General features: G+C 38.2%; 2 protein-coding genes across 2 annotated transcripts in view; both read right to left on the reverse strand.

Moving 5' to 3' along the window:
* LOC139745275 (sucrase-isomaltase, intestinal-like) overlaps positions 1-14945 on the reverse strand; it is a 128265-nt gene that overhangs the window by 44741 nt on the left and 68579 nt on the right. Inside the window, exon 36 of the mRNA XM_071655676.1 lies at positions 14550-14686. Within this exon, the coding sequence (XP_071511777.1) occupies positions 14550-14686 (137 nt within the window). The remainder of the gene's footprint in view (positions 1-14549; positions 14687-14945) is intronic.
* Positions 8276-11055, reverse strand: LOC139745285 (uncharacterized). The gene is made up of 3 exons (XM_071655685.1): positions 10963-11055; positions 9048-9104; positions 8276-8679 (listed from the first exon to the last, which is right to left on the reverse strand). Exons 1-3 carry the CDS (start codon positions 11038-11040, stop codon positions 8380-8382), a joined length of 435 nt encoding a protein of 144 aa, XP_071511786.1. The 5' UTR covers positions 11041-11055; the 3' UTR covers positions 8276-8379.

The raw sequence follows: 14945 nt of genomic DNA on the forward strand, positions 1-14945 counted from the left end.
ATACAGTCACTTCCCGTTACAACTGCCGAAAAAAAGCTAACGAGCAGAGATTTGTTTACGTGAATGACCTATATTACGGGCAGGTATCACGGAGTACTTCCTTGGTATCACAACGTTTTGTATAACGTGAAGTATTTATAGAATATAATAGAGACAATACTTGGTTTCTTATCATCAAACGATGATTATAGATTTAGTGTTAATTTACTGTTACGGAACTATTGTGGCAAAGTCTGTATTATCAATCGCGTCATGAATAATATGACTTACCTGCTTGACAAATGGTTCATTCTGCTTTATTCTGCTTGGCGCGTGTAAACAAAATAAGTAAACACGTACCGAACGCGATATGACGAATCATTTGAATCAAAAATATTTTAATCAGAATTATTTTAAGTAAGACCCCCTGGCAGTGACTTGATTACATATTTATGTTGTATATTCTTCATGGAAACTTCTAGTTAGAATGCGGTTACAGCTCGTTATTCCGAAGGGTCGTTAATTATTCCGAAGGCTCTTTATTCCTAAGATTCGTTATTCCGAAGGTTCATTGTTCCGAATTTCATTTTCGGATTAACCAATCTTCGGAATAACGAACCTTCGGAATAACGCCACAAATTTTCGGATTAACGAACCCTTTTTTTCATTTTCGGATTAACGAACCTGTAGGTATAGGGAATTTGCGTGTTTCGGATTAACGACTCTCGGAATAACGAACCTTCGGAATAGCGAACCTTCGGAATAACGAACAGCACCCTTAGAATGCTATATATACTATCAATTGTCGGGTTTTTGTCACCGATGGGATCGTATGTTTTGTTCAGTATAATTATAGTGGTCGAGATTTCACTGATTTCACTGTGCATAGCATACAAACTGACTTGCCCATGCCATGGATCGAGCTACAATAGAGCTCCACCGGCGATATTGACAGAATGGAGTTATATGGTTCACAATAGGCGTTTTCAAATCAGCCCGATAAAAATCCAAGCTCGAGATATTTTTTAATTTCCCAAGTCAGAAAATAGCGCGCTATTTCGAAACATCGGGCTGATGTGAAAGCGCCTATTGAGTCTTACTGAGCGTTATATTGTTATAAACAATGTATACGTTGGAGGCGATGTGATAGAACCATACACAAGTTTCTGTACGGAGGAATCAACAATGTTTTAATCAAATAATTTTTAGTAAGACCCCCTGAAAGACATTTTATTTAGGTTTATTAATTATTCTTTATGGAAATGTCGTGTTACAATTTCAAATCAATGATAGCTTTTGTTACCAATCGTATAATTCGAGGCTGAGATTTTTGTTTACGTAAATGACCCATATTGCGGGCAGGTATCGTACGTAGTACCTCCTTGGTATCACAACGTATACGTGAAGTATCTATAGAATATGATATAGACAACACTTGGTTTCTTATCATCAAACGATGATTATAGATTTTGTGTTAATTTACTGTTACGGAACTATTGTGGCAAAGTCCAAAATCTTCGAGTGATCCCTGCGGTCACTCCAAAGTGAGTGGAAATGAACATGTTCACTCGAAATTCACTCCAATTTCACTCTAAATTCACTCTTTTTTTGTATTCACTCCTTCGAGAGTGAATATTTTCACTCGATCTTTTTTTAGAGAGTTATGTTTGATAATAATGTGAGTTATGCGACATGCATTTGTAATTGTCAATTGAAAATCAACGACACTGCAATTACCGGTAGGCCTGTAGGACTTGAGTTTCTGAAATTCAAAGTTTTTTCTTAATCATGTCTTTTCAAAGATGGAAATAAAGAAATTAATACATTGAATTGAATTAGAGAAGGAAAATATATACCATTTATTGGCTGGTTCCTTGATTGTGACTGCCAAATCGGTATGTTTAGCAACCAAGGGTCATCTCTATAGGTATGTTAATATTTCAATCTCACTGCTGCTTCTGAACTGTATGAAATTCATGTCCGAAATCATGCGACAAAATAGTAATAATACACGTTTGCATGAATGAAATCACCTTTTTTTTTAATAGCTGTGTCTGATACACATACAGTCACTTCCCCGTTACAACTGCCGAAAAAAAAAAAAAATATGAGCGGGGATTTGTTTCCGTGAATGATCCATAATACGGGCAGGTATCGTACGTATAGTATCACAACGTTTTATACGTGAAGTATTCATGGAATATAATGAAGACAACACTTGGTTTCTTATCATCAAACGATGATCATAGATTTTGTGTTAATTTGCCGTTACGGAACTATTGTGGCAAAGTCTGTATTGTCAATCACGTCATGAATGATATGACTTACCTGCTTGACAAATGGTTCATTCTGCTTTATTCTGCTTAGCGCGTGTAAACAAAATAAGTAAACACGTACCGAACGCGATGTGATGAATCATTGAATCAAAAATATTTTACTCAGAATTGTTTTTGGTAAGACCCCCTGGCAGTGACTTGATTACATATTTATGTTGTATTATACTTCATGGAAACTTCTAGTTAGAATGCTATATATAATATCAATTGTCAGGTTTTTGTCAGCGATGGGATCGTATGTTTTGTTCAGTATAATTATAGTGGCCGAAATTTCACTGATTTCACTGTGCATAGCATGCAAACTGACTTGCCCATGTTTAGTGGATCGAGCTACAATAGAGCTCAGATGTATACCTATAATACAAGTAAATTCGACAGGATCATGCTGGAACATTCAACTCCCTAGCAGTTATCATGATGTACATCTCTCAAACACCCCACAGTGAAATTCGACTGCGAAACTCGAAATATATTGACAGAATGGAGTCATGGTTCATATTACACAAATCTTACTGAGCGTTTGTTATAAACAACGTATACATTGGAGGCGATGTGATGATCCATAAAAGTTTCGGTTCGGAGAAATCAACAATGTTTTAATCAAAAATTTTTAGTAAGACACCCTGAAAGACATTTTATATGATTCTATATTTAGGTTTACATTATTCTATATGGAAATGTCGTGTTACAATTTCAAATCAATGACAGCTTTTTATGATACCTATATACTCACGTATGAAACAAGGTGTCTTGGCTCATCTGCAGGTTGAAATCTTGGCTGTACATGGAAGGGTGCTGTTCGTTATTCCGAAGGTTCTTTATTCCGAAGGTTCGTTATTCCGAAGGTTCCTTAATCCGAAACACACAAATTCCCTATACCTAGAGGTTGGTTAATCTGAAAATGAAAAAGGGTTCGTTGATCCGAACATTTTTGTAGCGTTATTCAGAAGGTTCGCTATCGAAGATTTTGTTAATCCGAAAATGAAATTCGGAATAACGAACCTTCGGAATAACGAAACTTCGGACTGAAGAGCCTTCGGAATAACAAGCCTTCGGAATAACGAACCTTCGGAATAACGAGCTGTAACCGTATGGAAGACGATGCCGTCAAGCAAAAACTCTTGTCAATCTATCTCCACAAGCAAAATCTATAACATGCAGTGACCATCATATCACAAACAGTGTTTGACAGTGTTCATACAGAGATGTGTGTACATGTGTATTTGTTGTAAATTTTGAACACCGCTTGTATTCGCGTGTCTTTTCCCATTCTTCAGAATAGAACTGGAAATTTGAGTAATTTCAAGACAGTTTTACGTATATATATATATATATATATATATATATGTGTGTGTGTGTGTGTGTGTGTGTGTGTGACGGAAGGAAAACTTGCAGTATAGACGTTGCAGTGATGTTCAGTCTTGCCTTTATTCCCCAAGCTTTCGGCTGTTTCACCAGCCTTTTTCAAGGGCTTGATGAGACATAAACATAAAAGCAAAATAGCAACCAATTTGCATGCATTTGAACAGAAATAGAAATAGTAATAACAACAGGCCTATATATATATATATATATATATATGTACAGAATTGTAATAAGAAAATTGGTCTGCTCGGCATCTTGATGATAATAAGTACAAGAATTAGTAGAAGAACGCCGTAAAAAAAATCATAGATCTTGAAGATCTTAAAAACGGAGCATAGCTCTCAAATACTGAAAGGCAAGGTCACACTCTTGAACTGATGAAGAGTGTGACCTTGCCTTTCAGTATTTGAGAGCTATGCTCCGTTTTTAAGATCTTCAAGATCTATGATTTATTTTTTTTACGGCGTTCTTCTTCTACTAATTCTTTTACTTTATATATATATATATAATATATATATATATATATATATATATACATATATATAATATATATAAATATATATACATATATACATATATATATATCTGTATATATAATAAATACTTGTATACATGTACCTATGTAAACCACACCACATATTTTTTTTTCAATCACAATTCTGACAGTGCTAAACAATGTATCTTGTTTGATGTGAAAAGGTAAGTAGTATAAGAAACAAGCCTTATAATAAATAATGATAAATCTGTTGATCTTATATACAATAACATTGGAATATTTAAAAAAAATGCGTGTATTATGGTAAATAATTTTCACATAGTATAAAAATACAACGATAGGCCTACAGACTGCAGCAATTCTCTTTTAATTAAATAGCAAGACTCTTTTGGGCTATTTTGGAGGGGAAAACTATTAAGTATCAACATGGAGACAATTCGCCAACCATAATACAGATGAGACATTGGTGTGAACTATAGATACATGTATCATTTTATAGAAATTGTATACATCACATCCAACTCATTTCGGGCATATACAGATACATAGATGTAAATGACAGTGTACCAAAATTTTGTGTAGGAATAAGATGTCAATATATTCCTGAAAATCCGGAGATCAGGAGGTCGTAGGTTTGAATTCTTCTCGATTATGTACATCCATGATTTATTTTGTCAAAGATACTTCAAAAACACTGATTAGATTTCCAATGCTTATAAACGTCGATGTATAAAAGGCAATTTTTCAATCGGATGCAGTAAGACGAGGGCTGAAAATGTGCGGCAGCACACCTCCCCGACCATGGATTACATTGAAATCTTTTCCGACAATTCTGATGTAAAAACTGAAACAAAACAACACGGTAAGCCTGAAACTAAGGTCAGAAAGAGAGAGAGAGAGAGAGAGAGAGAGAGAGAGAAGGAGAGAGGGAGGGAGAGAGAGGGAGGGGATATCTTTCCGTTCACAGTTCCTTGCTGAAACATGAGGTCGACAAAGCTGTGAACTTGACGAACATAACGAAACAAGGTTGATCTTGTCAAGGATTACAAACTCGGTCTAGTTTTATTCACCATCATTCAAGTACAATGAAGTGCAATAAAAAGACACTAAAAATAATTGAATTACAAAATAAATAAATTAGAACAAAACAAGAAGAATTGATCTTGAAGATGAACCCTACATACATATTTTCATATGCTTTATATTCCCTGGAAGAGCATTTCAGTTGTGGTTAATCAAGTTCCCTCGGTTGTTTACAGTTAGTTTCTCGTCAGTGTATAAAGTTTATCTTGCAAGTGCTCTGGATCGGCATCTCGCTTTAAAATTATCCCTCTTGAAGCTAACCGAGCTAACCAGTATCCACGATTACTGCACATTATGACCTCGGACAGAACCGGAGATGGTGATATCGGACCGTACATACCAACATTTCAAGGGAAATGTAAGTACAATTACAAGACGAAGTGTCAATCACTTTTGAAAATGAATATTTCTGTGATTATTCTTATCAACTCGTATAACAGCTAATGAGGCCAATGTGGTTGCGTGAAGTAATTAATGCACTTAACTTTTTTTTTTCATCAATCACAAACACGCAGTTCGTGGTATTAAAAAAAAAAATCGAGGTTATTGCTAAACAAAACGGCTAACTCCTGGAATTGGTATTGCCGCTTGAAATTGTTGCCTTTGTTGTTACCGTTTTTTATACCATTGTAATGATTATCATGAATACTGTACTATTATCATCATCACAAATAATTTCATTCTCTATATAAGTTGTCATTACAAACCTCCCGAGAACCTCTGTTTTGATTGAGGAGAAAATATGTTTTGTCAAGATTATTTTGACGATGCTCATAACGCCAGAGTACGTGGAATCCGTTCCAGTTAGTGCTAATGCTATCGACAATAATTATCGGATATCATTTGGCTCCCAGCCATTAGCCTCTTCACGATTCGCGAGATATAGGCATATAGCACACATACAAAAACAAAAAACACCAATGACCAATGACCAGTAACAGGAACAACAACGATGGCGAGACATAATACTAATAATGTGAATATTATACAAAAATGAATTACACTGATAATACTGAGCAGTAACATGTGAATTATCATTATCTTCGGTTTGACAGTGTTCTTCCCAGTCGTATTCAATATATCGCCTATAATAATTCCACGTCAAGCATATCGCTGTGCTTGAAAGCGCAAATTTAAACTTCTCTCTGCCATTATTTTAAAGAGGTGCGAACATTGCCTGTTTGTAGCAAAATTTACATACTTACCGATGTAATAGATTATCTATAAGAAACTTACGGTCGAGCCACATATTTGCAAAGAAAATTCATACAGGGATAATTCACAGGGATAATACTGTATGAGAAAAGGATGAGAAAAAATATACCTTTGACATAAAAAAGGAAATGTCTGAAAATCAAGCTTATCCGAGGTACTAAAAAGGACAGATTACGAACATCTTGTGGGAATTTACCAGCACGCCTGTACAGCGTATTGCACTACCAAAGAAATTAACCAGCATACATGTAAACATGTGTGTATACAATGTGTGAACTAATGATTGATCGTTGAGTCAATGTTTTTACTGTTTGAACGTCACTGTACAGTGTAAATTAGGCCCTACGTCCATGTGACGGGGGATGGGCATTCAGGGTAACATCTTTGGAGTGACTGTTGCGTAATGTATACTGAGTATAATATTATTATTTTGTATCGTAATTTGTTGTTTTGTTGAATATGACAAGGGCAATAATAAACAAACATACAGCCTAAATAAACATGAAAAATAAGTGAAAACGCGCTGGCACTCATTACCCATCTATACACGCCTATTGGGGGATTCACACGTATAAAAATTACTGGGTAACAAAACGAGAAATTTGTAACCCGCTAGTAAACTGAGTTCTTCGCACGAGTGGACAAAAACCCAACAAAGCGCGGTCAGCAGCGCAATGCTAAACCCAAGAAATCTTGCTGTTATTAGCGCGCTAATCTTTGTCCCGCAGATACGTGTGAACGGTCGACCACAAAAACTCGAATCTTTCATATCCCATCATTCATAGCGCACGCCACAACGGCGTGCACTCGACAATGTATGTGAGGTTCAAGAACAATGCTTGTAGTTTTATCGATTTATCGATAGGCAATTAGCGAGTTACTAGTATTTCTGTGACGGAGAAAGGCTGCAAAAATAAAAACAGACAAATAAAGAAACAGACAAAAAGCCCAACAAACTCTAGTTTCCGAGCGCATAGTATACTCTACTAACCAATTAATTTGCAGAGTGTCGATTAACGGTTTCAACAAAAACAAAGAAAACAAATAAAACAAAACAAAATAAAAAGTCGAGTTTCGGGGAGCTTGGTAACCCGCTATATGGTACGTACAAACGCGGCTACTAAGTAACACTCGTGGACCTTATACGTACAATTTCCTTCATAATACCCTATCAGTACAATGAAACAACATGCGCTTGTTCACCCGGATCGTTCGCATTCATGATCATGCATGTCTTGATATTGTGTTTACTATCTTTCCAGTATGTAGAATATCTACGCGCCATTAGCCGGATCCACACGTATAACAACATAGCGGGATGACGACCCAGGATGACGATTGAACTCCAAATCTCGAGATTTTTCCCCCTCTTCACGCGTTTGCATGAACCGACAATATTTACGCAGCTGCCACACAGTAGTGTGATGTTGTCATTTACCCATTATTGTGATGCTCGCTTGAATGATGGAATATAAAATCTGGAGATGAGTAAAGTATTTTCGGTCAGCCGTTTACGCGGTCACCGGGAGCAAATCAGCGCACTATTTCAGAAATCAAGTGCAAGATTACAGTTGGGGGTACCGTCGCGATGCTGATCGCGCAAATTAGTGGGATTTTGTGTGCACATTTGCAAAAATCTCGAGATTACGATGGTCATGTAAATCTCGAGATTTGTATCCCGCTTTTTGGCATACGCGCGAACCCTAATAGTGGCTCTTGTGTTTGTGGGGATATAGTTGTGTGCAAAACTTAGAACAATGTACAAGTACACTGTATTAAAAAAAAAAATTACGGCCTAATAGTACACCATGATATAGTCTACTGCCGATTCCACAGCAGAGTAGATTACCAAAGGAACTGTTCACACAGTTTGAACAACCACCGTGGATACTCGCTGTGATGCCATCAACGTCGTTCCCCAATGATCAACTCTTTAGACAGGTGGGCAGTGGTAGCAGCGGGCCAGATGGAATGACAGGCCTCGGGCTGGGCATGGTTTTCGCCAGGAACGTTCAGGCTGTGAAGGGGCTCAGCCGAACTTCGGAGAGGTGGAGGAAGAAACTTTTCAGGAGAAAGACAGATGGATAAAGCGACTTGTCTCTGGCGATACTTCGTGGCCGGGAATAGAAAATCGGCATGTCCGAACCTCTCCAATTGTTTTAGTGCTTTTGGTTTTGGTTTTGTTATTTTGTTGAACACATCTGCCTGTGTAATAAAGAACAAAACAGAAACATTTTCATATATAATTTTATCATTACCATGGTTCCATGAGTAGACATTTTCTTCAACTAATATACGATTCAATTGCACATCCCGTAGTTTATGTACCAGAGTAAAATGATATTCACACAATGCCTTCCATTCTGACTAATAAGAAATTCGCGGAATAAAAATAAGCGTCATATAGGCCGATATAGGCCTTACGTGTTTTCACATTCTACAAAAAAAAAACACACAGAACAAAATAAAACAAAAACACAAATACACATGCACACACACACACACACACACATACACACAATGCGAAAAAGAACAGGTCACGTTTGTTGATATATTTATTAGAATAACATTACCTTTGTTGACTGGCTTCCAATGCGCATTCCTGTCTTTTCTCGATTTGCTCCTGAGATCTATAAAAAAAAATGATACAGTGGAATTAGAGATTCATTCTTTTTTCACGCGTAAACGTATATTGAAAGAGTAACGTCGGGTCATACAACGTATCTCATTGACTACCATGATTCATCGTAATATCCCGCGTTCCCTGTTAATGGAAACAATTGAGTTTTCACAAGTTAATTCCGAGACAAACTTGAGTTTTATTTATTCATTTATTTTTGGTGTCCTGTTCGGATCCCTTACAAAAACGTTCAATTCGAATTTTGATGACCCGAAAAAAGAAATGTATCGTGGCCTACCAATGAAAGGAAATTTTTTTTTTTCGACACAGTTCTCCGATGGAACCGTCAAAATATAAACTGTTTAGAAGTTTGGTGGTCTGATTTCATTTTCAGAGGTCCCGAGAAACCACTAAAGTGCCACTTGAGATGTAGAGTATCCATAGCCTACTGAAAGTGTAAAAGGAAAAGACATTGGTTGCATTCATAACCGACAATCTATGAAAAATTATACACGCATTGTTCCCAGGATGAATCCCTTTTGAGAAAAAAAAATACATCTGAAGATTTTTTTTTTTTCTCAGAAGGGATTCATCCGGGGAACATAATCATAGCATCCTAAAAAGTTTTAGAACCTGACATCAAGCTGTTCTCACTGACTGTGATAACAAATTATGAAATGGAAATGGAATTATGCAACCTGCAAATCATCTTATAGCTTGTCAAATTACAAAATCTATTTCATATTTCCCTTTTTTATAACTTTCATAATTATTCAGTACTTCAAAGAAAAGGGCACATCAAAGCAAACAGCAATTCATCATGATGGATCTATGTACAATATGTACGATCTACATAGATGGACAAAACTGACACAGTGAACGAACAACCTACAGTCTTCTACGGCATATACATGTAGAGTCTCAGTCAATTTAATAATAACAAACAGTAATTGAAGAGCTTTGAAAAAAAAAGCAAACAAATCAAAATACAAATCAAAATACATATAAAAAAGTATATAGGATACTGCGCAGAGAAAATTGAATGAAAATGATACGCAAACACACGCACATTATCATGATGCATCGGACCACTGAACCTCCGCCAAACGGCCAGCGTTAGTCGTTATGTTGCAGGTATTGTATACTTCATTTTTATGATTATGATATGACAGATTAATTACATCATAAGGATGAGCTATGTAATATGATGTAGAAACGGTTATTATAAATAGGGGCTACTCAAAGGTAGGGAGAAGAAAATGACACGACGAGGGTGCAATGCTGCCGCGCCATTGTGTTCCCCTGTTTCTGATACTACCTAGTAGTATACAGTGTAGATCATCCCCTTCCAAATCTCATGTAAACTATACTCGACAGAAATTATGATCACCCCTTCCCCCATTCTCTTTGGGCACATATTATTCACTTTTAGAATTAATAACGAATATTCCGTCATTTTTGACTAACGAATCTCCTCTTTGGAATAACGAGCCTTATTTCGTTTTCGGATCGATACACATAATCTTGAGAATACTATGGACTCTTCAGAATAAGGAAATTTATTTCATTTTCAGATCAACGAACACTCGGCACTAAGGGACCCTACTTCATTCTCGTTTGGCCGATTACCCCTTGCGAATTTCATTATTCAGAAATCTATTTTTCTGAACTTTTTACACGCATAAAACCTTGAAAATCAAGGTGAAAAAATAAAGTAATCAAGCCTTTTGTGGGTCATCCTACATACATCTTTTCTAGCAGGCACAGGATATTCTTCACGAGATAAACTTCAAGCTCTCACATCATGCACTTACGGATAAAGATGGGTCGGACTGACTAACTTCTACACTAAATGCCTGTATACTCACTTTTTCACTCAGGACATCGCGAGCTGGGGTCGGTAGATCCAGGTGTCGCGTCGGTTCATTTCTACGGGATGAAGGCATCTTGTCCAGTTTCAATAATCGCGATCCCTTCGTTGCCCCCTACGCCTCATTTCGAAAGATTCTATATTCTTTTGCGAGATTTCTGGGTCGGAGACGTATGTATACTTCGTCTTGCAAAACCTAACTGTTTTAGTTGCTCTCGAGTCGGAATCCGTAGAGCTCTATACGCAGCATCACACCGAGGAAAAGAGACTATGTGCCCTCAAGTAAACAATCGGAACGACGCGACGGCTGATAGCGCAGTGCGATCACAGAACTCCACGCAGACACGACGTGCATACAGGTCTGCAAATGTGCCATGAACCCCATGATTACGCAATATTCCCTCGCCGCGCCGTCTCTCTCCCAAATTCACGGAGGTGAAAAGGTCAACCTCCCAGACCAAGCTGTGCGGTACACATCGCTCGCGTGTGCGGAAGATAACGGTTGAAAAAGCCTCAAGCCCAATGTAGTCAAATTCAAACGGTAGAGGGAGGTAAGGTCGTATCACGGGGGAAAGTGTGGGTCCCACACTTTCATCGGACGACGTATTTTTTGCATTTCTCAGCCATTTCTAGACCAATTTTTGTCAAACAAACTTTGAATTCCCCATAAATTTCAATGCTCTTTCATATTTCATAAGTAGTTTGTCATTATCTTGCCAAAAAATTTCATCCCGACGTGCCATCATCAACCAAAACAGGACCTTCCCTTTAAGGCCCCCATCTCACTAGGAGGGCGATCATGACGATCATGGCGATCTGTGACGATTTAACAAATCGTGGCGCGATCGCCGTCCGTCTCCATTTTTGGCCTCCGAGGCGATTACACTACGGTTTCTCCACACTCAACCTGCGCTGTAGGCGATAGCGCCGCGGTGATAATACGACTCTGCCACGTTGTTGCCGCATTTCCAGGCCGACGAGACGCGCTGCTTCTGCGATCGAACCGACTGTGTTGCGATATTCGTACGCTTATCAAGACCTCGCTACAACAGTGATACGATCGGAGCGACAGTGATACGTTTACGTCAGGCTCATGCTACGATCTCTAGCGATCGGGGTATAAAATGGGTTTCATGATTGAATTTCTTCAAACAGATGTCAGTGTCAAACCGACATGGATATGCAGAATATGGTTTTACCCTTACATGTTAGCATTCTAGAACACACCAGTTAGAACCTGATGTGAAACTGCGCTATTAGTTAAGTCATCCATTCAATTAAAAGGTTAAAGTATGTATGATACTAAAGAACCGGCTTACGAGCAAACTATAAATCGTATCCTACAATGAGAAAATGTTATGAAGATATATTTGAAAAGATTACAACTTAATTTACTTTCATTGACTTAGAATGGTATATGACAGACAAACAATTTGATAAACAGAGTAGATTCGTACTGAGTATACGTGGAAAAATGAATTTTATACGTTTTTCTCCATGTCCACCTTCCTGGTCTGTGCATCACTTTCTATGGTTCATGGCTGGTTCCTGTTACGTAATACTGCAAAAGTGGTAATTTTCATGGAGCGATGGGGGCCGCTTTCGATGCGCTTGAGTTACGCCTAACGCGTTGCTACCCTGTCAGAGTTACGAATGTGGCGCTTTTAATGCGCTCGTGAGGCGATTGTGATACGCTGTAAAACCACGGTGACCTTGCTACGGAAGTTTTGGACATGTTCAAAACTTCCGTAGCGAGGTCGCCAACCATGGCGATGGTGGCGACCCTCAGCGCTTCTGAACCGCTCAAGATACGATGGAGAAGATTTAAAGCGATCAAGCCACGATCCGCCGCGCTTTGTCGATTTTTGGTGATCGTAGCGGAATCGCCGTCTAGTGAGATGGGGGTATAATATCGACCCATGAACCACCCTCCCCCAAACAAAATGACCAGATATACATTAATAAACACGTTTCCGCATCACTGATCTCATGACATGTGACCCGCACCCCGCATAAACAACACGAAATCATAACACGCACAGCCCATTCCACAACCCAGCACCCACAAACACCCAACCCCAGCATCCACATCAACTAAAGGTAAATAATAAAATCTGTATATAATGTGTATTTTCATTGTTTGTGCCGAGTATAGATCTAGAAGCATCAAGATCATTGCACAACTATAAAGGCTATCCTCCTGTTCGGAATTATATCATGTTAATGTGTTCTTTACGATAGGTTACGTACACATTATTATGCTAGGCCTATATCTTGATACATAATCTTGTGTGTTATTTAGATAAATTATAATGAAATTTCCTCTCAAAGTTAAGTTTATGATTTTAAGGGCGTCCCATATTACATTGTAGTTCTACATCCCAAAAGTCTGCTTAAGCAGCTAACAAGAGTGATGCTGCAAGTAGTCCCTTGCTTTTTCTTTCCTGTTAACGTAGCCCTGATGAAGGTCCACTGAGGGACCGGAAGCTCGGCAGCCATTAAACTTGTTGAAATCTATATAGTATAGCTACGTCTACCGCTCCTTCGACTTCCCATTGTCACATTCTGGCAGATGTAAGATGTATTGTATGGTTGCTTAGCCTGTGTGCACGTATACAGCTTGACCAGATTAGCGGGGGAGGTTTCTATGTGGTATCCCCATGCATGTGAAAAAGAAATGGCTCATTTTATCCAGTCGAGAATGTTTTTGGAAGTGCCTACATATTTGGCTGCGTGAGGCAATACCTACACTACCCCTGTAGCCCAATGTGAATGGTAGTTATTTTTAGGTAGGATGTTATGCACATAACTAGACAGTGGGTCAGCTAGGGTGTCTGGAAGGCTCTTGAAATCACAGGTATGTAGCCCCAGGTTGGAGAGAATTACAGAATCTTCAAGAAAAGGTCAAGGAACCTATAGTTATAAGCCACAGGAATTCTGCAGTAGGCAAAGTACCCAAGACCACTGCTCTGAAAGTTACTCCACTTCTGGCTCTGAAACGGATCGTAAGATTCAGCCCTGGGTTATACCTGCTGACCTGCTGCATTTGCGGAGATGGAAGACATATTATTGCCTGCGGAGAACTGATTGCGTGTTATTGTGAAGAAACAATGCATGCCTCACTGCACGGATGAGATTCATGTACAGATCTCATCCATGCACCGAGACATGCATTGCTCCTTTTACAATAACACGCCAACTTAGAAAAAGTGCAATTTGTCATCGTTGTCTTTAATGTTTATGTGCTTGGTCATGCATTGCATTTGTCAACATAATTAGGTATCAGTGGAAAGAGTTCCCTTTTCCTCACAACCATTATTGCAGTCTCTACTGCTGACAATTATGAAATAGTAGCCCACCAAAGTTAGATTACATTATTTTTGGTACGCACTACCTATAAGTAATTATGTATCAATTATACTGATTGACAGGTCTGTACACGAAATATTATCCTTTTTAATTAAACCGACTAAATATCAGTATAACTGGTTCTTTTGTGCGATCATTCTCAATAAGATTGGAGTTGTAACTATATATACATATACATCCATACACTGCGTTCATGTGTGATTTCAATCTTCCTACCCACAATGCTCCACCACAGGTGTTCCCAGAGACTATGGTTGTCTCCAAGCCAATGATGAGCGTACTTTCCTGTACCAGCAAACGTGGAACGGCTGAACACTAGACTACGCTTAGAAGGAAAGACGCTCTTCAGTGATCTGTTTCAGATGGATTCGATAGAAGGGGGATAAAAAAAAAATGTTTCACTTATTAAAGGAAACCAAAGCCCAAAAATATGTGTGGATTGAGTGGGAGCAGCATCATTAGTAGAACATATCAGTGAAAATTTAAAGAAAATCGGACAATCGATGCAAAAGTTATGGATGTTTAAAGTTTTGGTGTTGGAACGGATGGATGAGGAGACCACTAGAGGTTATTATGTAATGTGTGGACAACAATATAAAGAAAAATAAAGGG

This window comes from Diadema antillarum, unplaced genomic scaffold (genome assembly GCF_040938485.1).
Source record: "Diadema antillarum isolate AM-2024a unplaced genomic scaffold, OU_Dant_1.0 seq00001249_RagTag, whole genome shotgun sequence".
NCBI classification, from domain to species: domain Eukaryota; kingdom Metazoa; phylum Echinodermata; class Echinoidea; order Diadematoida; family Diadematidae; genus Diadema; species Diadema antillarum.

Excerpts from the sequence above, each read along its gene's own strand:
- LOC139745285 (XM_071655685.1), bottom strand. The coding sequence starts at position 11,040 with ATGCCTTCATCCCGTAGAAATGAACCGACGCGACACCTGGATCTACCG. Across the intron at positions 9,105-10,962 it reads GCGATGTCCTGAGTGAAAAA|ATCTCAGGAGCAAATCGAGA; the intron begins GTGAGTATACAG and ends TTTTTTTTATAG. Across the intron at positions 8,680-9,047 it reads TTGGAAGCCAGTCAACAAAG|GCAGATGTGTTCAACAAAAT; the intron begins GTAATGTTATTC and ends TTTATTACACAG.